Source organism: Orbicella franksi, chromosome 5 (genome assembly GCF_964199315.1).
Source record: "Orbicella franksi chromosome 5, jaOrbFran1.1, whole genome shotgun sequence".
Lineage (NCBI taxonomy): Eukaryota > Metazoa > Cnidaria > Anthozoa > Scleractinia > Merulinidae > Orbicella > Orbicella franksi.
This window is the reverse complement of record NC_138149.1, coordinates 20,046,979-20,073,613: the sequence shown is the minus strand read 5'-3', so window position 1 is coordinate 20,073,613 and position 26,635 is coordinate 20,046,979. Positions and strand designations below refer to the sequence as shown.

The following is a 26,635-nucleotide window of genomic DNA, read 5'->3' as shown; positions in this document are numbered from 1 at the left end:
AAAACATATCTTGACCAGCAACCATGGGACCATTATTTCTGGTCCTATTATCATCATATCATTATGTAAGGAGTCACAAAGTTAATTCAACTTCTATTGTTTACTCATTCTTTGAAAAAAATAGAAATTACAATTTTTCAATGAAAATGACCCAGTGTACTTTATAGTACATGAAAAATAGTGCTGTTGATAGTAAATCCTGAAAATCATGTTGTGAACAATTACCTCCTTTGAGCACCAGGCACATTGAGCCTTCCCTATACACTCATGGCAATTTGTTGAGCTTCTACAGCTTCCTGCACCTACAAATACAAACACACTGTATCAACACCAATTTCAATTTTAGGCTCACACTATGCAACCAAAGGATGCAACCTAAATTAAGTTTTCCATTTCATATAAGTGGCATGGGCGCATCTGGTTTCCCCATGCTTAGCTTCCATTTCTTTCGAACATTCCATTATTTAACACTTCCTACACTGAAGGGCTATGCCTGAAACTTTTGTCATTTTTCACAAAATGACATTTCTAAACACGTTTTTCTACCTTACTAGTTTTCCATTTTATTTTGTATTGAATGTTAATATTTTAGGTATTCCATCTTTGGGTCATGCAAATGCCCCTCTCCCCAGCATATATATATTTATTAAAATATGTAATTATACTTTACATTTACCTTCAAACACAGAACAAAGTTCTGGAAGGCTTTTCTTTTCACGTTCATAAATTATAGAGAGCAGTGTTAGTTTCTTGATGTTTCTAGCTTCACCATGCATGATTTTGGCACAACTTTTTCAAATCACGCTAACATTATCCACATCCTTACCATATGTAAGCAATGTAACTTGTTCTCTTCAGTAACATGTTAAATGTATTTCTGGTTTCACCTTTATTAATCATATGTAGCTTTTGTTATGTCAAGTTTTTTTTTTTTTGTCTCTATCATTTTTATGTCTAATTCCTTTGTGAAAGAAAATAATATGTAAGTGCTTATGTGGTTGTAAATAAAGTATTAAAAAAAATTATTCACATTTTTATAGTTAACAATTAATTATTTCACAAAAAGGTGCAAAATGACATTTCCTAATAACTTACCTTGACTGTAAACGTTAGAAATGAAGGTTAAAACAAGAACCAAATAAAGAATGAGTCTCTGCTTCATTATCAACTCCTGCCAAAAAAAACAAAAAACAAAGAAACTCAAGACACAAAAAATGGACAAAACATAGCAACAAGATCAACATGAAACAGATAAACTGTCCAGAAAGTGTAATGATTGTTAATTCAGTATAAGTTAAATTTAAGCTTATGAAGCTCAAGAATGCAATATATGCTTAAAAATAAGTTATAGCCAAGCTAAATTAAGATTGATAACTACAGTTAATTACTGGAAAACTTTACTGTCAATACACTAGCCTTTTAAATAAAGTTTGTTCCAATCTGATCAATCACTGTTTGAAGTGATAGCTATTGTGAGCTACTCTATACATAGTTGCATGATTTTCGATCAAATGAACAATTCATTATCACACACTCTGCATTACTACGACCAAAGCGTTTTTCATCGTTTGGCATCTACGAGCAACGACATATATTATGAAACTTTACCCTAATTTTATATTGCCACCAAAATCACGAGCGAAGCCTTCCACTAATTCGACGAAATCTGAAAACCAATACACTTCAACTCGAAAGTTATGTATCGAGCGGATCTTCCACCAAGGAAATGATTGAATTCCTTCACTCCAAATATGGGTATTGTTGCCATATTTAGCAGGATTGATTGGGCGGTAACACTGACTTCTTCTACTTCTTCCACTTCCCCTGGATATTTATAATGACGTAGATCCGGTAGAAAAAGAATCGACACAGGCGTAAAATCGGTCACGTATATTCTATAAATACTTCACCAGAATTGACTTTACATTGGTGGTCGCAGAAACTTCACTGCCCACATATGAAGCCGATTGTTGCAGGGTCTGGGGAATTTTTTGAAGTTTAGTTATTAGTGAAGCTGGGCTTTTGGAGTGTTAGCTCTTCAGGTCACATTTCTTTCTGACTTTGACGACGGGCAAACGCTCAAAGCGTCAGCTTCACTAACTCGCTAAGGCGGCTAATTTATCTTTATCATCATGAAGTTGATCAATAACTGGGTGTCTCATTTGTCCGCCGACGCTAATGCATCAGCCATTCCAGCAGTGTCGAAGTAGTGCCCATACCGCCTCCACCCCGGGAAAAGGTTAAATAAGTGGTCTAAGTGGAACAAATACTGTGAAGTGAGAACTAAAAGGAGGGCAAATACCCCACCCTACCCCCCGGGCTCATCAAGAAAATTGTACACTCAGTATTTAGTCAGTAATTACCGTAAACTTCCGAAAGTAACGACCCCGCGAAATTGTGGCCTCTTATAAGTCCCGAAAGTAGCGACCCCCCGAAAGTAACGTCAAAAAAATTGTGGCCTCTTATAAATCCTGAAAGTAGCAGCCCCGAAAGTAACGTCAAAAAAATTGTGACCTCTTATAAATCCCGAAAGTAGCGAGCCCCTGTAGTAGCGAGCCCAACCCAACCCCCCTCTTCGAAAATAGTGAGACCAAGAGGGCGATCCATTCAGCCAAAATTTCCGGGCTGAGGTTCGAAAATTTCTTGGTGTCGAATGGATCGCGACGAGTCCGGGCGGTCTCGTTCCATTGCACTCGCAATACGAGTGTCGCACAAACAAAAAAGTTAGACTATGTTTACGAAACTGATCGTCTCAGATGGCTTTAAAATACTTACAATTTTATTCATAGGTTTAAAACAGTTACAATTACTTTTTGTTTGATCCATCGACAGGTGATGAAATAGATAAGGGAACAAAATCGTGTTTACGTATGTTCTCTACAAAATGCGAGACCAAACCGTCAGGTTCTCTGTTGACCTGCAATTATTACTGGGCTTGAGCAATGACTTCTACTCTGCTTAGGTAACCCACCCATCCAGTGTTTTTTGTCTTTTATGGGGGACTTTGCCTTTTGGCTGTTTTTTGTTTCTGTTTTGTTTATTTTTATTTCAGCTTTTCTGGAAAAAAGAAAAAATGAAAACGAAGACGCATTTTAAGCTGTCGGGGTATTATGCAGCAAGCACTCAGTTGAAGATTATGGACCATTGTGAGAGCAAGCTACATTTACATTCCAAAATTTTAGATGGGTCCAAACACGCCCTTCTTATCCAAGATTCCGTATTCGTGGAATTAAATCATCCTGGAAATAAATTTCAAACGGTAACCCTGACCGTCATACGATTGGCACAGGATTAATGTTCAAGATTTTGTGCAGCATTATTGTATGACTGTTTCTCTAACTTCAAGAGTCTTTTTAATCATGTATCATGATTCTTCGTGCCTTATATCTGATTAACTCTATCTTTCTTCCTTCACGAAGCAATCCATAAAGTATGACGATGTTCCACTTAGCTTTTTTTAGTTCATCATTTTCTCTTTTGCATATCTCAATGAAACACATTGCCTCTCAGAGATGAGCCACAGCAAGAACGCTCGTCATTTATTCACACGCACCACTGAAGGAACGAACTACATCACGAGCGACGAGCAAGGGTGACCCTTGCTGCAATATTTAATTACTAACCCTAACCCGAAAACTAACCCGAGCCTAACCTAATTCTCTACGTAACCCTAAGCTAATCCTAAGATACCCAGAAAGCTAACCCTAAGATACTTAACTAACCCTAAAATACTAAAGCGTTGCCTAACTCTAAATACTAAACGCCCGTGAGTTAGTCTTTCCGACCAGCAAAGGTGCATTAACATACTATTTACATTTTATGCCATTGGCACAAATAGGCTTGAACCAGTCACAATTGCTAACTTTAACCACTACGCTCAACTGAGATCATCTGCATATTACATGCATAATAAGTAAATCCTTATTCTATAAGCCTTTCTTGTTTCGATAAGGATTTTTGTTGTCATTTTCGCATTATAACAAGCTAACTAGCCTGCGAACAGGCTCCCGGTGAGCCCGAACGAAGCGAAGCATTCCCGCCCCGATCGCTTTGCTCTCCGAATTCTTCTGTTTCGCGCTCGCCGAAATTTTTTTCCGTCCTCGCCGGGAGCCTGTTCGCAGGCTACAAGCTAACAGGTAAACAGTTACCAGCGAAATACTAAAATAAGACATTCAGCACTAATGACAAAGTGATTTTCAATTGGCAATTTAGAGACGACTTTTTTTGGTGAGGTTAATCATTCATCAAGTTCAGACCAGGTTAAACTCAAATGGTGGCACTAGAAACTACTTTCCGTATTTCTCTCGAATTATAGAAACACGAGAGGAAATTTGGGAGAACGAGAAATGCTGTAAAAACGAGCACTGAGTGAGTGTCTCCACGGATTTTTCGAGTTTCCCAGACTTTCACGAATTTTCCTGTTCAACAATTAGATTAATATGAGCTCAAGATTTCTCTGACGCCCTCGTCAATTATCATGAATAGAAATCGAGAGCAAATGATTTAATTGTTTTAGTTAAAATCTAGTAATCGTTGAAAACTTTATTTAAATCCTCTTCACGGACACTCCGAAAACACAACGAAGCAACTACAATTTTTCCTGTACTGAACAAAGAAACTCACTACCTACAACAGAATAGCTAATGAGTAGCGTAGCCAATAAGAGAACTGTATTCGTGATAGATCCGGCGCTAGCAGACCATTTACACTAAACTCGATAAAAACACAGAGACAGTGTTTTCTAATTCTTTTACACACCGCGGGAGAAATAAAGTCACCTGTATATTTCGATTACAATAAATCTCTTAATCTCTTTAGCGTGTAGTGTTACTATGCTTTTTTTACAAAACATTTGAAACTTGAAAGACTCGGAATAGTTACTATAGAACGACAAGTTCTGATTGGGTTGAATTGATCACGTGATGCGATAACGTATACCAGAGTGTTTCTGTCAAGGGCCCAGGGGCAGAGAGTTGCCAGCGAAAATTTTTATTATGTCCTAAACAAATATATTGGTCAGAGAACAAAACAAGATCAACAATCTCGGACAAAAGTAGCTGAGACACTTGAGCTGGATAACGTATGCCCCATCCCCTCAATCAATGTTGGAAAATGTCGCTTTTGTTTTTCTTCGACAAAAAGGGAAAAATCACCTGATTATTAACATTGTAAGTGGGGGAGGGGAGAACTTGCTTCGTGTCCCAAGTTTTTTTGTCTGAGATTGAAGGTAAACTGAAAATCTTTATCTTCTCTAGCCAGAAATTTATTATTTTAGTGATTTCCCGGCAAAGGCCGTGACCATCAGCCCATAGGAATCCTATAGGCCCGATACATAGACGGTCAATTGCCTTTATCGTACAGCACTAAATTTCCTGTATCAGCATTTCCGACCGCTAAGGGGCGATTGGAGGTTTCGTATTTCTTCTGTGTTCCTCAACAATGATTTTCCGTGATCTTATGACGGGTACAAATGTTACATCTAGTCGTATTCTTGGTCAAAGCTGGCGTTAGCATAGCCTTTTTCGTCAATAGGAGACAAGTAACCCAAATTAGAATCCTGATCACCCCTGTTTTTAGTTCCGTTAGAAACGTTCATTATCTCTCTAGACAAATTTGTGCTTCCATTTTCTAAGGTAGGCACTTTTGAATCCTTGTCCTCTACGAAAGTGGAAACATCGCCTCCGAAGCTCACTCGGCGTTTCTCTGGATTTCGTCGTGAAACACAGGGATTTTGCTGAGAGCAATTCTCAAATTGTGACATCTCGACAGCTGTTTCTTGATCAATGCTTGATAGATTTCTAACCTCATCACCAATCATCTCACGCGACCCTTTATGACTGATCACTTGGCTGTCAGAAACTGATAGTGAACCTCTGTGGATGCGGTCAGCAGTAAGGCTCTCTGACTGTCTCCGTTGCGTTTGCTTGCTAACAACACTAACAGTTCTTCGTCGTTCTTCGACTTCATAATTACAGTTACACCGCAAGGCGTTTTTAAATGCCGTTCTAAAATTTCTGTTGAGAACGGCATAAACTAGAGGGTTTGCGACGCTGTTCAACAGTCCCAGAAAATTTCCAACAAAAACAAACAAATCTGGCGGAACATAATCCGGCCTTGGAGGGAAAATGTTCAAAAGTTTGTTGATAATGTACGGCAGCCAACACAAAGTAAATAGTGTTACCACAAGAAATAGCATTTTAATTATTTTGCGTTTGTTCAGCAAATCTTTCGCTCTGCTTTGAGATGTTTGTTCTCCAGGTTGCTGACGTGTGTACAAACGGTGCCCAATTAAAAAATAGACAATTGATATTTGCAGAAGAAAGAGAAAGTAACATGATACCCGGTACATTTGGTAAGAATGCAATCCTTTTGCAGTGCTCCAGGATTCTACGCACATAATTGCTTTCTTTCCGTCGTAAATCGTCGAAATAGTATCATGGTGAAGCAGCGAAGGAAGAAGGAGAAACGGCGACACAAACCAAATAAAAGCAACTATCTTTTTAGCGCGAGACGGGGTAATGAATCGTTTCATTGGGAAAAATACTGAGATGAAACGATCATAAGATATGGCTAACAAGCTCAGTGCTGACGCCATAACTGACATGTGAACCAAAAAGGACAAAATCCTGCAACCGGCGCTTCCAAAAGGCCAGACTGGCCATTTGACTACATTGTACACGTAAAACAACGGCATACAAGTGGACGTGACTATGAGATCCGCACCAGCCAGCGATGCTATGAAAAAATTAGTCGTTGAACGCATTCCCCGGTTGATAATTATCGATATTATGACCAGAGAGTTCCCCAGTGTCCCGAAGAATATTGCCAGAATGTTAGCGATAGTCAATCCTATGACCACTGTTAAAGCCGGACTGTTGCTGCTGCCTGATTGGACGGATTCGCTGGAGTTGTTCGTAACATTGTTCTCAAGAGCGGTGTTGTTGAACAAGCAATTCATGTTGCAGTAACCTTGTCAAATTTACCTCGTATTTCGCTTTTTTTCCGCGACGACTGGAACCGCCAATAATGATCTTCCCACTTGTGTTCAGACCGCCAAAATGTAAAAACAGCTTAGAATTGCTGGGACTGCTCAACTCAAGTTATCTGTGAAAAGGAAAAAACTACATGAAATGTACTCAGCCCAGACTTCAGGTTATTATCATTAGGAAACGGAGTCATAAAGACATCGTAGTTTTCTTTGACAAGTGATAATTCTTACGTCTCAGTTTTTTCAGACCACCAGGCGCCATTCACATTAACTGTACAAGCAATCTTCACACCTAAAAGATCCTGAATTGTAATTTCTTGTGCGAAAAAGTAATTATATGACATCTGATTTAACATTATGATTTTCAAGGATAAGCGGCAAATAAAATCAATACTTAAAGAGGAACGTTTTTTATTAAATACCATATGTGTTAAAACTACAAATATGCCAGATGAGTTTATCTGATAAGAATATTTTCAGCAAAACTGAATATTCAGTTTTGTTATTTTGGTTCAACTGACAGAGAATGGCGACATTATCTCAAGAGTTTATTTATTCTCCTACAGCAAATAAGATCGGCTCTTTCTAGCACCTGCATGTAGTTTAAACTAGTTATCTCCAAAAGAAAACAATCGTTCTTTGTTAATGGCCTTGAAAAATGGCGATAGAAAGATGATAAGCACGAAGCATTTTGTAGGCGTACTTTACATTTCTTTGTTCGGAACTGACTCTCCCTCTTGAATATGAACAGTCAGTCAAAACATCCTAACTTATTGTTGGGTTTGTCTTTCATTCTTTGTACGTAGTCAAGATCAAGCAACATTACAGATTTCATTAACAACGAACAGGATTTGGAAATTATGATATAGCTTGAATCAGTAATTCAACAGGTAATGTCTTTAACGTGCTCTGTTCAATTGCTGTTGTAAAACCTAGCATGATGTCAGCTCTATCATGCTAAATATAATGCAGAGTAAAGTTTTTTTTAAGTCTCGAAATTGCCAAAAACCCTTAAGGATAAATAAAGACATTTAAGGCTAAGTTACATACAATTCTGCTAGATTAAGAAATTATTCCTAATTTCTGAGAATTCAACAAAAGAATGGATGAAAGATACCGGCTTTGAATTGTGCACTGGGAAATAGGATAAATGATTATTTCTTGTTAGGTTGTTAGATCCTAAACGTCAACAAAAAACAATTTCCTGTGCTCTTTTGTCTCCAATTCCAGTTCCTGTATTAAAAATCCCAATAAAATGTTAAAACAACTAAAATTTATAAATTTTGCCGGACCTCTATCTTTGATCTTTACACAAATACAAACATGAAATCCGGACTAGCAAAATAACAGATTTGAAGCGGCAAAGTAAAAGATTTTATTTAGAGACCTTTTCTAATTTTCTATTGACACACAGCATTTTTGACAGGAATGCAATATTACACTGGCTTTCACTATTTCGTGTTATGTTCGGTTTTTAATTTTGTCTACTTGAAGGGCTTGTAAAACAAATTCTATGCCAAGGAGAGCCACTGGACAGTTAAGGTCGTGAATCTAAAATGTTCCTCGCCCCGTAACTGTACGTAGTTTATCGAGACCAAACCGGGATAACAAATTACACAAGAATAGGGATAACAGCAATGACTTGAATAAACCGGGAAGTGATATTTAACGTTCATTTTCGATTTTGTATAGTAAGTTAGATAGCAGAATCGCGTCAGTATGAATTACAAAATGAGAAACAGGTAAGCAAAAGTTAAATAAAAGTTTAACATTAGTGTCGATCAGTTTAAAACGATAAAAACTCTACTTTCTTTCGGATATAAACAATTATCAATTTGTTTAGGTTCTTGATTAAAAATTCGCTTTAAGGAGCTTTTCCCTTCCTTTGTAAAGATGTTCGAAAATATATTCAAACAGAGAGAGGAACTTATACATACAAACCTTGTGCGTAAACGGCAACACAGGACACATTGAGCTTGAACTATGAACGGCGTGATACAAGGCGTATTGTGCTTGTATACTTTCCTCCCATAATACATCGCCGCATCAAATATTCAGTGGGGGAAGGTTAATTTTTACAGCCAAGGCTAAAAGATATGACGTCATCATCACCACGCCCAAGTGAAGGACGGCTATAACGCCCTCGCAGATGTATCACTAGTTCGTGACATGATATATCAATTTATGGTTTATATATAGCTAGTAAGGAAATGCTCGGATATCTGATATTTTGCGTTGTTTACATGCATATTTAGATATCCACTTATCCTCTTGTATAATTACTTCTATCCAACAATATTGCAAGGAAACAAGTTAGATGTACCTTTCAGGGATCATAAATAAAATAAAATAAAATAAATATCTGATTTTTAAGATAATTTGGCAGTTCTGTGCAATAGAGATTACGTATTGAGCCCAAGATATTGTTAAGTCGTTCTTACCGTATAATATTGTCAATGTTGCTGATTTTCAAACTTTGAAGACCTTCGAAAGCAGTTATGTTCCGACTCAAAAGTCCGAGAAGTTAAGGAGCTCGTTCCATGTTTGCTAGTATGTGCTACTTGAAGAATTGCTGCTGACTCCCGAAAATTCGAGCCTAAAAGGAAGTCAAGAAAGGTTCAACTGAGTTATTAGGAATTCGAGTTATTCGGAAATGGCGACATATGACCGGAAATTTGAGAATAAAACAGAGTGCGTTTTAACTAGGTTTGGTTACATGGCAAATCATAACGGCAGATCCAAAGGGAATAAAACAAACTAGAACAAGTTAAAAGTTACAATAAATTACTATTCTTTTCAGAAATGGCATGCATATTATCCAGTCTGTTTCTGTCCATGATTCTGGAGAGCTTTGACTAATTACACTTTAACCACTGAACGAATTAAAATTTATCGATCACCTTGAGTTTGGACAGTCAGCAAGAGGTCGAATAATCGAGGGTTCGAGTTACCGAGGGTGAAACAAGCTAGTTCGCGCGAGATTTGATCTGCCGACGTTCGGTTTCGAGTCAACCATATACAGATTTCGATCATGATTAATGTAACTCTTGAAGTACTGTGCTAAACAATAATGTACTATTTGAACAGGAGAATTTAGTTAACCGCCCGCTGGTAATTATAAACCTGGGTATTCGAGTCTTTGCGGCCGCCACGGTTGAAGCCTCAAGAGAGCATAAGAGAAGAGGAATGGGAGAATCTCTGGGTAGAACCTTACATCGACGAACAGAACTATACTAAAGTAAAACATAATAATCGCTTGTGTCGACATAACCATGTTCCAGCAATGATGCAACTTAGTAATCATTTGACTTAGTTCTGACGCAAAGTGATGCTCGCTGGATTCACACAGCATGGAAGTAATGTCAACAGACGAGGTCTTGCGCATTTAACAAAACATATTTTCATGTTGTTGTTATCCAGCAAATGTTTCATCCCAAGTCAAAAATCAAAAGATAACAAAGCAGTATACCTCGGCTTTTTCGGTCTGCCTCTCCTGATTCTCCAAACGGGACACAGGGTCATTTATTTGACAGTTTGTTCTTCTCGGGTTATCCGACAGCTAGGTTCTCAAAAGTGACTACCGCGTCCACCAAGTCGGCTTTACATCTAATTGAATTCTTAACAGCTGTTACACACAATAACCATTAAAAATCCATTTACAGCCCTTGTGTGCATGACATAACTACAATACTTCCTTTGACATCGAGCCACATATTTATCTGCTACTGCTAGTTCATCTTACTGAACATGACGTAACAAAGTTCCATTAGTAGATCTTCATATTTGCTAATCATCACATCCAGAAATTAAGTAAGAAGTCTTTTGATATGCAAATCACAATGTACGACAATTGACAGGGTTGGAAATCATCACAGTCAGTGTTTTACATAAACAGACACCTTCAACCGCACGAACTCAATCTCTTCAGAGTCTCTTCCATATCTTTTTTGGCAGGCCGCTCTGTTTTTGATCAGGATGCGACTCGACTGTTTTAAGGCATTTAATTTGTTTTACTTCTACTATTAGAAAAGGCCTCTTAAACAGATTATATGAGCAATTTGACTAGCAACCAATTGATCGAACTGAGAGCTAAAATAAGTGAAAGAAGTGCTTTTATTACAGTCAAATCATAGTCACATCCGATTAGGATCCAATCAGCCTTACTTATCAGTTAATAATAATCCAGAGTATATATCTTGACAATATATGCCCAACTGATCGCAAGCAACGTTCAACCTTTACCTTGGGAAAATATGCTCAAGACTCATATGTTACCTCCTGTCACCAGGGAACACAATGTTATCACTTATTGAGTGGTAATTACAACTTCAATTGCGAGATTATAATTAACAGCTATTTATCTTTAAACTTATAAGATCTGGTAAATCTGGTATTAGGTCATAGTGAATGCTGCTTTTTATGCTAATCGAAAACGTAAGCATAATTGTTTGCTGAAGAAAAAAAACTTGAAAGAGTATTATGACTAAGGCCCCGTCCACACTGCGCCGGAGAAATTTGAAAACGAATCAAAAATTCAGGCGTGAAGCCATGACCTGTGAAGCCATGACCTGTGCGATACCGGTACAGTGCACTACCAACTTAGCTATCAAGCCAACCGCGAGCTAACCACGTTGTGAGTTCGTAACATACCCGTAGATGGTGGAGAATACAAATGAATATATCAAATATCAAATATCATATACTTGAACTGTAGAGAAAGTTTTGAAGACATGATTGATCATCGCAGATAAATCCACAACTTAAGCGGTTGTGAAATTAAAGCCTGAAAAAAAAAAGGTTATTTGAGAAATTTACGAGTGCATCGTTCATAGTTGTTAACTACCAGCTCGGATAGTACTGGTGGAGAGTCATGACACTGGAACAAGTTTATTTATTTTACTGGGTTCAGCTCAGGTGTTGGACAGTGATTATGTACTTCTCTGTTACGGAATAGGTCACTTTTGACACATCAAAATTCAGCTTGATAGTGAGGCCTTGAGGACACAAACAAAAGAAATGAATAAACATGTCATTCAATTCTCTTTGTTTGTGTCCTCTAAGCCTCACTGCCAAGCTGAATTTTAATATATCGAAAACAGTCTATTGCTACGGCGATTACGGGAAATTGAAAACTTAAAAAAGAAGAAAGACAGAAAGGGAGAGAGAAAGAGAGAAAGAAAGATAAAGCAGCCCTGTTTTTCACTGAAAGCTGTGGCTACTGTAACGTCTTCTAGGTTTTTGGTGAGTTGCAGTGCGAAAACGACGAGAGATAAAAGTGAGAAGGCCGCTTTTTGCGCTGTCACCCGGCTAACTCAGTTAGTTAGTGTGGAGGACGCTGTGGCTACTGTTTTTTTAAGGTTATTGGAGCGCGATCAGGTAGGTACCCAACAACAACAGCTCTGTAACCGACACAATGAACATGTAAACAGCTTCAGGTTAAAATTAATTTATACGGAAACACTTTTAATGCATTCTTTCGTACTTTACACAGAACAATATAAATTTTGCTTTACAACCATGATAGGACCGAGAATTTGGGTAAACACCGTTTACTGAGTGGAAAGATTTGCGCACCGTTCAGACTCTGCCGACTCAGGAAATCATGGCCTTTTACTCTCAATATTCAAGGTAGCAATCACAAACGACTGTTATGAACTTTTAGGCCCATCTCCTGAAATAAAAAGAAAAAATAAACAAACAAACAAACAAAAGAAGATCTACAGCTAATAATGTGACTCTGAACAACGAATAAAATAGGCAGACAATCTTATACAGGCTAAACGTATTGCTTCAATTCACCACCATTTGAGAGGACAAAGAAACATATCACACGTGAGTTTAGAATACACCAAGATCTACCTGCCGTCAACTTTAGTTTCAACCTAAGGTTGTTCTTACTGGATGAACTTAGAAATTAAAAAGTCGACTTTAGCACCCATTTGATTTTGCTGTCGGACACTCACAGGAAGGTATTATAGTCACTTTGGTATGGAGCAAAGAGAATTTCAAGAAAAGCTGGAAACTTCAAATGGACAGCTAGGTTGCTTAAGATGATGTCTCAATTTTAGCAGCATATAGGAGGACCAATGAAGGGAAAATTTACCTTTATAAGCATATTCCAAGGCACTTGCTATGGCTGTCATATCTGCCTCTATAACTCTTGACCAATTTTCAACATCTCCTAGTTCCTATGATGGATATAAGGAGATTTTCTTGAACTCTCAAACAGGTTCGACAGCGTGATTGTTATGCCGCAAAATGTGACAACTAACGCAAAATGTAACATTGACGCAAAATATAACAACTTTTGACGCAGAATGTAACTATTTCTTTAACTCGAATTGTAACTACTTTTTAACGCAAAATGTAACAACTTATATAAAGAGGAAAATTCATATATATTAGGGTTCTTCTCAAGCTTAACAAGCTCTGTCAGTCAAATTACAAAAATCTACTGGTTACATGACCAGTTCTTAATTTTCTCTGGTTGAATTGAAAAGTTACGTTGCTTTAAAAGAATTGTTGGTGTTTGGCATAGGGACGGACAGCAACTTAATATGTTCTAACGTTAGACAAACAACAACAAAATACACAACATGTTGGAAGTCACGAATAACACCTGTCAGTCACAGCTGAAGACGTTAGAAGTCACATGACCTACGAAAATTGCTTGTCCACTACCTTTGCGCATAGTTAATAGAGAGGAATGGTTATGAACGCCGACAAATTTCTCTGTTGCATGTTTTTGTTCTCTTTTTTTTTGCCTTGACCGAGCACAAAACACAATAGCTGTTTACTCCGCACTGAGGAACTAACCAATAGAAACGTTTTGGTTACGTAATTCATGCATAGTGTATGTGCCCAAAACAAAAGATTGTGCACGGTCGTGGACCTTCCAACATAAACCTTGCCATCTTTGTTTGCACCTAGGATGTTTGCCGGGTTTCATAACCAATTCCCTCTAAGAGCTATGCTTTGCCCAAAAAAGTGGTCACCTACCGGAGGTGGTAGCTTACGAGAAGTGGTCGCTAGGAAAGAGTTGACTGTATTAGATAAAATCATTTGGTTTCGAAAGGTTTAGAGCGCATAGAATTTAGAGTGTAAAGCGGTAGAACAACTCCGTTACCCCTGTTAAAAGGTTAATTCAGTTTAATTTATGACTTGACACTTTTAGCTTTTTAGCGAGACTTAACTTAAACAGTCACTCTGTGTGTGTGTTTTTCTTTTTCATGATGTGAAAAGCAACAGTACATTGTAAGTAAAAGCAAGTGTAAGTAAGAAGTGAAAGTCGTTTAAGTAACCATTCTACAGGTACCGGCAGAGATAAAATTTTCGAAAGTGCTCCTTTATGTATGTGATGTTAGTGGCAAGGAAGACCACATTTATGTCATTACCACCTAATCTGACAAGCGCATCAGCTTATCTTGTCCTCTCGCAATTCTGAAAACTTGGGAATATTGCGACCCTTCACTTTACCTCTATTAGCATCGATAGTAACACAAACAGCAGTTTATTAAGTTAATTTTAGGAATCCGAAAAAACCATACTTCATAAGGTTTAGATCATCAACGGATAATAGCTAAGGCTGTGCTGAAGTTTGTTGTGACCAAGTTTAGCCATCCGCACACAGTGAATATATAGAAATGCAACTTAAGCTCTGTCAGTAATAATTTATCGAAAAGGTTGTGACATTTTGGGTTGTTACAATTCGCGTTAAAGAATTGTTACATTAAGCGTCAAAAGTTGTAACAATTCGAGTTAATGTTACAGTTTGCGTCAAAAGTTGTTACATTTTGCGGCGTAACAGTAACAGTGATGTTGAAGGCTTATCACGAAGTATTTCAGGAAATATTCATACATTTAGTTCTTGGTTTATTAATATTTATTTTATAGTTAGTTAACGTATCTTTTCATAAATTGATTGATTGATTGACTGTCTGACTGCCGGCCTGTCTGACCAACCAAATGACTGACTGAGTGACATACAGAGTGACTGATTGAATTCACCTGAATTTCAACAACTTTTGACGCAAAATGTAACAATTTCTTTAACTCAAATTTTCACAACGTTTAAACGCAAAATGTAACAGCTTCTTAAACGCGAAATGTGATTCAGCAAAATGTAACAATTATGGTCTTAATATATAAAGAAGGAAATTAAGGCATATCAACCTTCTTGTCAAGATTAACGCCTCCTGTCAGTCAAATTATACAAACTAACTGGTCAAATGACCAATTCAAAATGTACTCTTGTTGAATTGAAAAGTTACGTTTTTTAAAAGAATTGTGATACAAGTGTCTGTCCGTCCATGTTCTTGATACCTTGTAACGATAAACAAAAAACAACTCGACATGTCCGAAGAAAGTTACTAACACCTGTCAGTCACAGTTGGAGACGTTAGAAGTCACATGACTTTAGAAAATTTCTTATATTCAACTTCATTCATAAGATTGACCAGTAATAAATAATCTATCGAAAAGGTTGTCACATTTTGTTGTCAAATTTTGCGTTACATTCTGCGTTAAATAGTTGTTACATTTTGCATCCAAAGTTGTTTCAATTAAAGTTAAAGCTGCATTTTGCATCAAAAATTGTTTCATTTTGCGGTGCAACAATGAGAAATGAAACTTTCAAAACTTCTTCTATGCTTTAATTAACAATTAAACTACAAGTCCGCGAATCTGTTTTCTATTTAACAATTAGATTGTGCGTTCGTGATTTCTATCCCCTGATAGTTAAAATAGCAGTCATTCATTTCCAATTTTAAGCCCTGGATCAGCTTGCCAAAAGCAGGATTAAGATGATTTCAAGCTGTGCATAAAATAAATATGCTTCTGTCAAGACACAACAAAAGTGCCTGTTTCCATGTTACATAAAGTTATGCCTTTTGTCTTAAATTAAAAACACTTTGAAATGAAAAAAGAAAAACCTTAATTAACCGTTTATCTCTGATTAGTATTAACTGGCTGAAGAAAAAAAAAACAGAAGAAATAAAATTTACCTTTAATGCTTTATTGAATGCCTCTAACATCTGTAGCCACTGTACTGTTTGCTTAGAAAACCGTGCTGAGGATGAAAAAAAAGAAGCAAAAACACTTCAAAAACACACACAAAAAAAGTTTGAAATTTAAGTTTTTTTTGAAAAATTCCCTTGTATTTCTAAATAATATAAATCAGATCAGCCATCTCAACTAACAACTGCAATTAGTTTTGCTAAATTTAGTTGAAGTACCTAAATAGTATGCCTTCAGAAGTGTTTTCATCTGAAGCATTTGAGTACCAATAGGCGATGTTCTACAACAATCAATCACTTCATCAAGACTGATGTTCCAACACTGCCTAGTGTCACTCACTGTAATGCAAAAACTTGCATCACTGTGAAAGTCTTAATAGCTGTAGCAAAAAATAATGATTTAACTTGTGAAAAATTAGTTTTACTAGTAAAATGACAGTTGTCTCTAGCTACTAGACAACTAAAGTAGAATCTTAGTCTCAAAGGTGCAAAAAAAAAGTCAAACAAATGTCACAATAAAGATATATATTAATTGCTTTTAGAAAATAGAGTACATATTCATGACACAAATAAATTGGTCTACAACCACACAACAAAAGAATTAGGTCAATATCCTTGGGAACAATCATCCTACACTTTATACTACTGCAGAATGACAGATTTTTTTAAGTGCTACTATTATCAAATTTTTACCCCTTTATTTTTTAGGTTAATCACATAGAATTCTACGAAAGAATAAAGATACTGTTTACCATTTACGAATATCTGCATTGATTCTGGAGATATTGAAGTTTGAAAAATGAGTAAAATATGCAAATGAGATGACTGATGATGTCATACACTCAACCAAATATTACATCAAGTATATAAATAGCGCTATCTTGGTCAATTTGCAGCAGAAACCAATGAAACTTGGTAGGCTAATAGTTCCAAATGCAACACACCTACAGCCATAACAATTTCTGTTCCCATGGCAACCCACTCTTTTCCAGTCCCCTCTAGCCTGATTTCAATATGTTAGTGATTTTAAGCTTGAAAAACAGTAAACAAGGCCATGAACTCAACCTAACGTATTTATATGCTTGCTGGATGATGCGGGTGAGGCACCTTGGCAAATATCAATACAGAACGCTAAATGTGGTCAGAAAAGCCTTTAATATTGTGGAGGTCTGGAACCCAGTATGTTGCCATGGTAACAAAAATTGTTAAGCTCATATTGCTGAGCACCTCTAGTAGAATCTTACGGAAAAAAATTAAACATTTCTGATACAAATTGACTGAGACATCCTTGTTTATCATATTTGATCAAAATTCGGTCGAGTATATGACGTCATCATTTGGCCAATTTGCATATTTTAAAAACTTGAATATCTTTGGAACGATAAGATATATTTGAAAACAGTAAGCAGCATTTTCACTCTTGTAGAGACTACTTCTTTATGTCTTAAAATGGCTCAGTTGAATGAGCACTTTAAAGTAATATGTCACAACAAAAAACAAACAAGTGGGGATTATGTTAAAAAAGTAAACATAATTTATAAACTGTCAGCAAAACTGTACGTGTAGTACCTGCATGAGCCTGTAGCTGCTTGGCTTCTGTTTCTAATTTCCGCTGATTAATATAGGCTTGCTCTACACTAAGGAAAGAACAACAAAACATGAAGATTTTCTCCTGGCAAGTTGATTCCAAAGGAAAAAAAAATACACGAATTATGTAGTAAGAAAAGTAACAGCTCGAAATCAAAGAGCATTACTGTCTTGTTACACTAACATGACGGATAAATAATAACAATAATAATAATAATAACAATAACAATAACAATAACAATAACTATAACAATAACAATAATAATAATTATAATAATAATAACAATAATAACATACTGGTAATAATTGACAAATAAAGAAGCCTCGAATGTGCTCTGTTCTTTTGTAAAGCACGCTGGAAGCGGTAGAGCACAAAAGAAGTGTAGGGGAAACACGAGACATAGTCAAGTGTTTCTCCCTAATTCTTGAGTGCTCTACCTCTTCCTAAGTGCTTTACAACAAAACAGAGCACAGTTGAGGCTTCTTTATTTGTTTTATGATAAGAATCCATTAATTTCCCCTGCACATTCAGCAATTTTTAAAACCAAACTTTATTTTCCAAAAGAGAAAAAGTGGTGTCAGCAAGCATCTGTTCTCCGATTAAGCATGCTAAAATAAGCCAATCACAATCCTTGTTTGAATTGTTCAAATAATTTGATTGGATAACGAGACAACAGGTGCCAATCACAAACTGGACTTCAGCCATGGACCTTTCAGTTTCAAGTTGCTTTTGAGAGAAGAATGATCCCTTCAAAGTTTGCATTTTACATGTAATTTATTTCAAATTTAAGGATCTATAAGTTTCTGGGCCAGAGGAAGCCAGCTGCATTACAGCTCATGAAATGTGTACTTTTCCAATTGAAACTAAAAAACAAAGCTTGCATATGAAAATCCAAAACACTTAGCTGTATTTGAAAGGAGCTACAGTTATTTATGGCTTAAAGCAAGATTGCCCGCACTGCCGTCAAAGTTGGAAAGACTAAACTGCTCCCACTGCTCCTACTCCAAGTACAGGAGAGATTATCAGAGCAAGCTTTCAACTGATCACTCACAGGGTGAACATAGTAAATGTTGAGGTTCACTTTGCCAAGATGAGTGGAGATCGCTATTTAGCGAATGAGCATTACTACACTCCATGTAAGTGTTGTTTGAGCATTTTTACAAAAACTAAAGCTTGTCATCATAAACAGAGACAGCTCCAGTGGTGTTTTCTGTTGTTTTACTTCCAAAGTATGATTTCTGCCTTCGTAACAAATACAATGTTTTTTTTGAAGCATTCGCTAGGTTGAGAATTTGTTTATTTCACTATGTGACCTTACCGTTTTGTCAAAACTTGTTATTTTAGTACAGTTTTAACACTTCTGTTGCTAACAATGGCCTCTAGGTAGCTATGTTTACCACAGACAAATAGCTCATTTCCACTGCATTTCTCTGAGTCACAGGGGACGTTTAATCTGGGTCAAATTTCTCAAAATTCCGAAGCAAAAATTTGAAATTCAGCTCGCTGTGCATCTGTTGAACTCTGATAAAGCACACTGTTTCAACCAATTGCCGGTATTCATGTGATGTCAGCGTTTTCCAAAATTAAAAAGTACCAATCGTTCTGAAGTTTTAGTTTCATCAGATATAACACCCTCTAAGAACTTGACATCTTACAACGCTTATGCTCGATAGGGTTCCTCATTTTGTTATAGAGGACTTTTGAATTTCCAAGTTTATGCATTGTGTGACATTAAAATGGTGGCCTGAGAAGGCTCTCTGGGGTGGTCAAAAGAGGAGTTATCACTCAAGGTTTTGCTGACTGAACAGTTCTTGCACTAGAAGAATTATTACTTTCAATATATTGGAACTCCAGGGTAGTAATTTTTCCGTTCAATAGCAAAACTCAATAACAGATGTTTCTGTTACTTTTCAGCTGCCATGTTGGTGCCCCTCGGAAGGGCACCAACATGGTGTTTCCATACATCACTCTATAAATTTGGGTGAAACACAATAACGTGCAAATTAAAACCCGCACAGATCCTAGATCTTGACAAAGTTTTTTAAATATCAATCATCCATTATATCCCAGATTCTTGACTTAATAATATACAAGCAACAATTTCTGCAGTCTGATAGGCCGAGAACATGTCAATTAATCCCAAATCTGTGATCAGTGCAATTTCACCGGTGCAAAAGAGTGACATTGAGTGCAAAACAATGAAATTAAAAATGATTGACAGCTCCAACAAAATTGAGCTAGGACAAACAAAATGGCGGACAAAAATGAGACGAAGATTAAAACTCTTTACCTAAATTTCAATACAAAGACTTCATAACAAAGCAAAATTCAAAGCTCAGCAAAAATTAACAAACTAGTTATCACAAAGTGTGTCAGATAAGAGATATACACAAAATCTGCAAGGAGAAAAATATAAGTTTAACTTGAGTTGAATGCCAGAGCCGATCACAACGGCATGACAAAATCCCAGTTGAAAAAGTCAATTTTAAAATTCCGTCAGTACTACGAAGCAAAACGCGAAGAAGGACCCAACAAAACGTCCTAAGAACCTACCATGCCTTAATTTTGAAGATGAAAGGTGCAACCATTCTACTTTTGCGAAAGAACAAAGCTAAGAGATTAGGTAAGATAGTTCGCAAACAAAACGGGACAAATGCAAATCTAACCTGTACAATGTCCAGTGAAGAAGTTAAAGCCAGGAAGCAACCAGATGAAGTAAATAAATGTCCTCCAGTGCTAAGAAAATCCGTTTCTTGGCAGATTTTAACTTCGTTTCTTGGCATTTTGGTTGAAGCAACTTGTGCTGGGTTGAAGAGTTTCTTCTCGGTGAAGATAAACTTGAACACGGCACAGAGTTTTTCAAACACTCGAAAAACAGTTGTAAAGAAGCCCGCATCAAAACTGCAGGGAGATTTTCTTTTGCTTTCGGGTCAAGTTCTTCAATTCAACTGGGAAAACAGACTGCTTTTCACAGTTAAAAGAAACTGCTCAGTTTTCATACATGACTTGGAGAGGGTGAATGAATTTTTACGCTTGAATTCACGTGTCAAATTTTCATCCAATAAAGTTGAATTAGCTTGCCCCTTCATTTGTCACAGAAAATACTGAAGCGTGACAGTAATCAAATGATTTTTCTCATGCAATTTGGAACAAATAAGCACTCATAAATTTTTCAAAGACTACAAATTGCACTCGCCCTACGGGTTCGTGCAATTTTTTGTAATTTACTTGTGCTTATTTATTCCAAATTACACTCGAAATCATTTGATTACCTATACTAATTTATTGAATGGTTACTATTTTTATTTTTGATAGTGTAACAGTGTTAAGGCAGACAGTATCTGATGGGTATACGCTGTATGTTGGGACAAATGTTGTTCTCGAACGTTGTGACGGTAGCGGTGATTCCCTGAATCATCATTTACACTTTGCACTGGTATGAAGTCAAAGTTGTCCAAAGCAGGACATAATTAAGATATATTTGGTATTGAGATGACACTGGGACTGGCACCACAATATAGAATTTAAGTAAACAAGATGTTCATGGAATATTTCAACACGGCAAATTAAAGGCTCATGTGTATACCAAGAAAATAGAAGTGAGTTGAGTGATATTCCCTGATATACCACAAGAAAGCCTTGCCTAACTAGTATGCAGACTCTGTTATTGATCAGAAATGAGTGACACTGGCTGGCTAATGGTCATGCCTTAGACAAGAATAACTAATTAATTCTTGACAACTAGTTCCTAACGCAATTTACTTTGCAATCACACTGTACCATAAATTAATAATTACATATTAATTATACAGAGTTCAAAATTTGAAAATGAAACCTTTTAAGAGTGGAACCAAAACTGGATATTTATTCTGTATTATTGCAGCTTGGTGATCTACATGCAAGAATTGGGAAATAGAGTTACCTCACTTACCCAGTATTCAGAGTGTCCATAAGTTTGTATGTCAGCCTTGAAGATGCTATCACAGCTTCTCGTCTCAAATGTTCTACATGATCGTACAAGATATTAAAAATTTTAATATGTCACAGTAATGCAATCTGTGGTCAGAAATTCTTTCAACAAACTCATTTCTTATCTCAATGAATGTTTCATTGTTTTCACTTCAAAAATTATGTTTCTCTTCAGTAATAAGCTAGAGTAAAAGGAATTTAATACATGTCAAAGTTAAATTCAAATTGCTTTCTTACGATGTATGGCAAAAAAGATTGAAACTTAATGACATGTGCCCCAGCGAACTCGATTAAACCAAATGAAACAAACAAACAAACAAAAATCAAACTCCATCAAAGTCCAATCATTTTTTGGGTCTTATGCATTTCATGCATACAGACCCCTAAGTCAGCAGCATATCGTGATTGTCAGTCAGTCAGTCAGTCAGTCAGCCTGTCAGTCAGTCACTTTGAGGACAAGATGACACGTGACAGATCTCCAGGAGTATAAATGCATGAAAATTGGCAGACTTCTTCTACAAAGAATGTGCATCTCAAAAATGTAAACATCTTTCATGATGCTCGCACAAAATTAAAGTTATAGGAGTTTTAAAAATGCGATGGCAAATCAGCGCATTTATAACGAAAAATGGAGTTTTGCTTTGTTGGCTTTATTGTTTGAATTTAAGACAGAGTGAGAACACTGTGAGCACACAAACTGTTTTAACTTTTTTAATTCACTATTTGGTGATATGTGTTTTGGTTAAAGAATTATCAATACAAATGTTACGTCACTTGGCATACCTCACTTTACTGTCCATTTTGTGCCTATCATGCCCATTCCTATCGTTCCTTACGTCACTCTCACCCTTGCATCCATCATGCCTTATCATTCCTATTGTGCCTTATCGTTCATATTGTGCACCTTATCATTCCCAAGTATTGTTCATAACACGGTGGTGTTTAGACATTGTTCCCGACATGTAAGCCTATGGATGACCACATTTTGTTGTGCCTTGCATGTCCTTCCCGTTTGGAGATGGTCGTCCCATTTTGGTTTATTAAATACTTAGCACATAATTCGGCTGGATTTGTTTGTATTATTTCGCAGCTAGAGTCTGTGTTTTCCCATTGAGCGAGCTGGAAAGATGCGCTATTTATATCCCAACATTGAGGTGAAGGAGAGGAAGGTTCATTTGTTTCATTTGCCTCCTCACTTTCTGGTCTGATCTGTTTCTCCTTGGATACATGTAAGAGTTGAAGTAGTTATAAATAATCAACTTGTATTAAGTCAAACAAAAGTGAAATGTGTTTTGTAGAACAAGTGGTACCATGTGAGATGTCAGGGACACAAAATAAATAAACAAGAAAAAGCAGCTAGAGTTCAGTCATCAGAAAAAGGTAAGCTTATATAAAATTATCTTAAATACAGCCAAATAAGCCTTCAAGATATTAAAGTAATTTGAAGATCCCATAATTTACATGAAATAAGTAATTATCTTCTGAGTAAAATTTTAGTCTTATTTGTTGCGTGACTTTCTAAAAAACAGCTACTCCTGTTTTGGCTCAAACTGACATTTAATCCATCTGTGGAGCTTGTGGCCTAGCATGTGACAGAAAATCTTCCCACCTCAAATGAATAATTTGTCCACCTTGCTCTTCGCAGGGCTTGAAATTAACAAAATCCTTAAGTCGCCATTTGGCAACTAAGTGGTAAAAAATAGTCACTAAATAAATGTAAATTTTTAGTTGCAAAATGAAATAGAAGAGACACAATCCATAGACAGACATGACATACTCAAGGGTTTGCAATGCATTATAGTGCGATTTTGAACAGGGGTAGCCACTTTGAAGTTTTCAAGGAGAGAGAGTCGTTTACTTTAGTGTGCCTTAGAATAATCAAACATGGCGATCCAGTTGGCGATCAAAGAATCATGGGTTTGTTTTATTATCTCTATTCGAATAAATTGTGTCTTTCATCCAAAAGTAATGTTCTTTTTCCTTTGAGATTACTGCTAACCCTTTTAATTTGTGTCAGTCAAGGCAAAACCTAGCGACTACTCTCATTTTTTCTAGTCGTAAATAGTGGTAAGTAAAGTTAAGTTGCAAGTACGACTGTATTGGTCGCAATTTCGAGCCCTGCTCTGTGTACGAAGAAATAAGGTCATGGTTTGTTAAAAGAGCAGACTTAATTACTATAATTGTAGTTCAGCTTATATCAAGAAGCATGAAAAAATTACTGACAGCTACTAACATGTGATGTGCAAACATGTCTGTGTTTTTGATGCCAACTTAGTGCCTTCTTCTTTTCGATATCAATGGACACTGGTGTTCCTTCCTTTTTTCTGCATTATGTTTGGGACTTTTATTGCATCTCACGGACCAACATTCTTGTAATGATAATTTGTATTTGACAAGCATGGTGCGAGCACAAAAAAATGCCTGATTGCGGGCTAATTGAAGCACAACTCAAAACAAGCAATGGCAGGACGCAAATGTTGGAGTTGCTAAAGGGCACGATACGCGTGCTTCAGGGAACGATAGGAACGATTATGAAGGCACAAAAATGGGCACGATTGCAACGATTTGTGGGCAAGATTGGAACAATTTTTATGGCACTGCCTTTGAAGGCACAATGGCCATGATTACCGTGTTTGTTATGCCAGAAGTGCAGATTTTCGACCATATTTTGAAATACTCTTAGCTCCTACTATTCACTTGTTAGCTTGATTGTTTTCTAATATACAAAATAAAATAAAATCACCATATGGGTGAACATTTTGAGGGAGATTGTAGGATTTTTCCGTTTTTCTACTCAGTAAATTGGAATCAAAGACAACCACTTGGGTCAAAAATTGAGCAGTAGGCAACACCATGCACAAGGCCACTTTTCTTAAACAGGGTCGTGGTTTAACCCAGTGGACATCTCTCCACCCAAAGTATCTGCCTCCTGGGGAAGGGGGCTTGTGGTAGAGTCTGGCTTGTCAGCTGAACAGATATAAACATCCATGGTCAGCAACAAATGTCAAGACTACAAGACACTGCTAAAGAATACACCGGCTACACTTCAAAATACCCGGCCACTTATTTAAATCTCATTGAATTATAAGTGGTTAAATGATGTGTTACGCTTCGTTCTGCAAAAAAAAAACTTAATAACTGGCCCCAGGGGAAACAGTGAGTTTTATTTCCCTGAGACCGTCAAGGATTAAGGGAAAACAAAACTCACTGTGTCAACATTAGTAGCTTTAGTTTACAACACAAGGGATTTTTGAGAAACAGAGAAAAAATTAAACTTGTTGGAATACCTTGTTTTTGGCGATGAGCCGCTTGCTCCGTCTGGTGTTCTTTAAAAGCACGAGAGAGCATCTTCCTTACCGATATTCTCCGATGCACAAGTTAAGTAATTGCGTTCTACCATTCTATCAGAAGTTTTGATTGGTTCACGTTCCATCTTCACGAAAGCGCGTGAAAGTGAGGTCAGGCCGGATCACAGGCCGCCCATGCTCACAATGCGAGGAGTTATTGCTGCGGAGCGAGCGGAGCGAGCGAGCAGCAACATAATCAGGATTTAAGAAGAATATATAGAAGGGGTACGAATTCTCGAATTCATCACTTTTTACCAGAATGCATTGCAGTTAACCAGACTGCACTGCGCCACTTTTACTGGAGTGCATTGCGCCACGAACAACACGAGGATGTCATACTCGTCGAGCCGTCGTCCTTTTTCGCGTGGATTCCACTCAGAAAGTTTGCTCTGATTTACCTGTAAAGCGATGTGAAGCAGATCGTGCTTGACTTTCACAACTCTTGCTATGCAGCATGCGAAAGTTTGTAAATCTGGACATCTTAATCTTAGTATGTCATTTCTTAGCAGTCTCGCCTCCTTCGCCGAATTCTTAAATGAAGAGAAATCGTCGTTACTAAAGCCTGTAGAATAATTAAAACAAACGAAAACCGTGGAACACGCTGATTTCATAAATGCTGCAATCTATTCCTTTTCATGGAAACATGAATTTAAGCTAAAGCTTGAGCATTTTCACACATCGCGGTGGACACGTTCTCGACACAGTCTGTGTGTTCTTCTGTCGAGTTCTAGAGATATTTAATGCGTGCCAGTACAGAATTTATAAGTTAGGCCCAGTTCAGACGCCGAACTTTTCATGAGCCGAACTTAATTCGAATTTGGACCGACCCAAATTATCAAAAGCACACCTGTTGATTCAGACGTCGAACTTAATTCGCCGAACTTTATTTAGTTTAAACCAAAACACATCGAAATATCAGCGATTTTCAGGCAAAGTAAAAACTGCTTGTAAAATACGTTATAATAAGTTATGCATTAGGTTCGGCTCATGAAAAGTTCGACGTCTGAATCAAAGCCGTTCCAAAGCCAAAATTCCCGGCTGAGCTAGGCGGGAAGAACGGCTGGGCCGTTCCAAATTCAAATAGCCGTTCTTAACTGATTCAGACGCCGAACTTTTCATGTACTTAATTCAATATATTTGGTTCGGCTCATGAAAAGTTCGGCGTCTGAACTGGGCCTTACATTTCTGCTCCTACAATTTCCACATCTTTCGATTTTCGCGATCTGGTAAAGGGGAGGCTGATGTGTATCGTTTTATGTCCAAACATACTTCAGATCACAATGTGCTTTTTTGTCTCGATCCTTTGTCACACCTCGCCATCGATGCGTCATCATGCATGAAGTTCATGCATACAACGACAGATTTTAAGTGACACCACGATTTGACACTACTTTGAGAAAGTAGAAAGACTACTCTTTCTTAGTAGAGTAAAACCAAAACGCGATAACTCGCTTAAAAGGCTTCGGATCGAGCTGAGAAGCGAGATGTCAATAGAAAATACAACAAGGCATTGAGGTAAGCCATTTTTATCGCAAAAATACCAAAATTTCAGCTATAATGTCGATTACCGTTTTTCCCCATACGAACCTGTATAAATTCAAAAAGTTGTAACACAACACCACCATATGCTGCAAGGAGAAGGTCACGTTTTGCGTAACCAAACTCGGCCGTTATGTAATAGTAGACGTCGGCGGTAACTGTGTCACGTTTCGCGCGCTGAACGTTCCCA

The 26,635-nt window shown here is 37.1% G+C and overlaps 3 protein-coding genes across 3 annotated transcripts in view; all 3 read right to left on the bottom strand.

Annotated features, from left to right (window-relative positions):
• Positions 1-2,736, bottom strand: part of LOC145487506 (integrin beta-2-like) — a 28,791-nt gene extending 26,055 nt beyond the window's left edge. The window contains exons 1-3 of the mRNA XM_081466315.1: positions 1,609-2,736; positions 1,096-1,171; positions 226-302 (exon numbers count right to left, since the gene is read on the bottom strand). Coding sequence (XP_081322441.1) covers positions 226-302; positions 1,096-1,162 — 144 coding nt within the window. The 5' untranslated portion in view covers positions 1,163-1,171; positions 1,609-2,736. The remainder of the gene's footprint in view (positions 1-225; positions 303-1,095; positions 1,172-1,608) is intronic.
• Positions 2,737-2,873: 137 nt separating this feature from the next.
• On the bottom strand, positions 2,874-11,101 carry LOC145487519 (QRFP-like peptide receptor). Its single transcript, XM_081466339.1, has 3 exons — positions 10,458-11,101; positions 9,430-9,584; positions 2,874-7,104 (listed from the first exon to the last, which is right to left on the bottom strand). Exon 3 carries the CDS (start codon positions 6,956-6,958, stop codon positions 5,480-5,482), a length of 1,479 nt encoding a protein of 492 aa, XP_081322465.1. The 5' UTR covers positions 6,959-7,104; positions 9,430-9,584; positions 10,458-11,101; the 3' UTR covers positions 2,874-5,479.
• Positions 11,102-12,448: 1,347 nt separating this feature from the next.
• Positions 12,449-24,983, bottom strand: LOC145487573 (biogenesis of lysosome-related organelles complex 1 subunit 1-like). Its single transcript, XM_081466399.1, has 6 exons — positions 24,847-24,983; positions 21,522-21,594; positions 17,572-17,639; positions 15,991-16,055; positions 13,092-13,176; positions 12,449-12,659 (listed from the first exon to the last, which is right to left on the bottom strand). Exons 1-6 carry the CDS (start codon positions 24,905-24,907, stop codon positions 12,637-12,639), a joined length of 375 nt encoding a protein of 124 aa, XP_081322525.1. The 5' UTR covers positions 24,908-24,983; the 3' UTR covers positions 12,449-12,636.
• Positions 24,984-26,635: the final 1,652 nt, after the last annotated feature.

Bases quoted from the DNA above. Each gene is read 5' to 3' on its own strand.
- LOC145487519 (XM_081466339.1), bottom strand. From the start codon at position 6,958: ATGAATTGCTTGTTCAACAACACCGCTCTTGAGAACAATGTTACGAAC.
- LOC145487573 (XM_081466399.1), bottom strand. From the start codon at position 24,907: ATGCTCTCTCGTGCTTTTAAAGAACACCAGACGGAGCAAGCGGCTCAT. The intron at 21,595-24,846 runs GTATTCCAACAA...ACGATCATGTAG, and splicing joins GGCTCATCGCCAAAAACAAG to AACATTTGAGACGAGAAGCT. The intron at 17,640-21,521 runs GTAAGTGAGGTA...TTCTTTCCTTAG, and splicing joins ATGGACACTCTGAATACTGG to TGTAGAGCAAGCCTATATTA.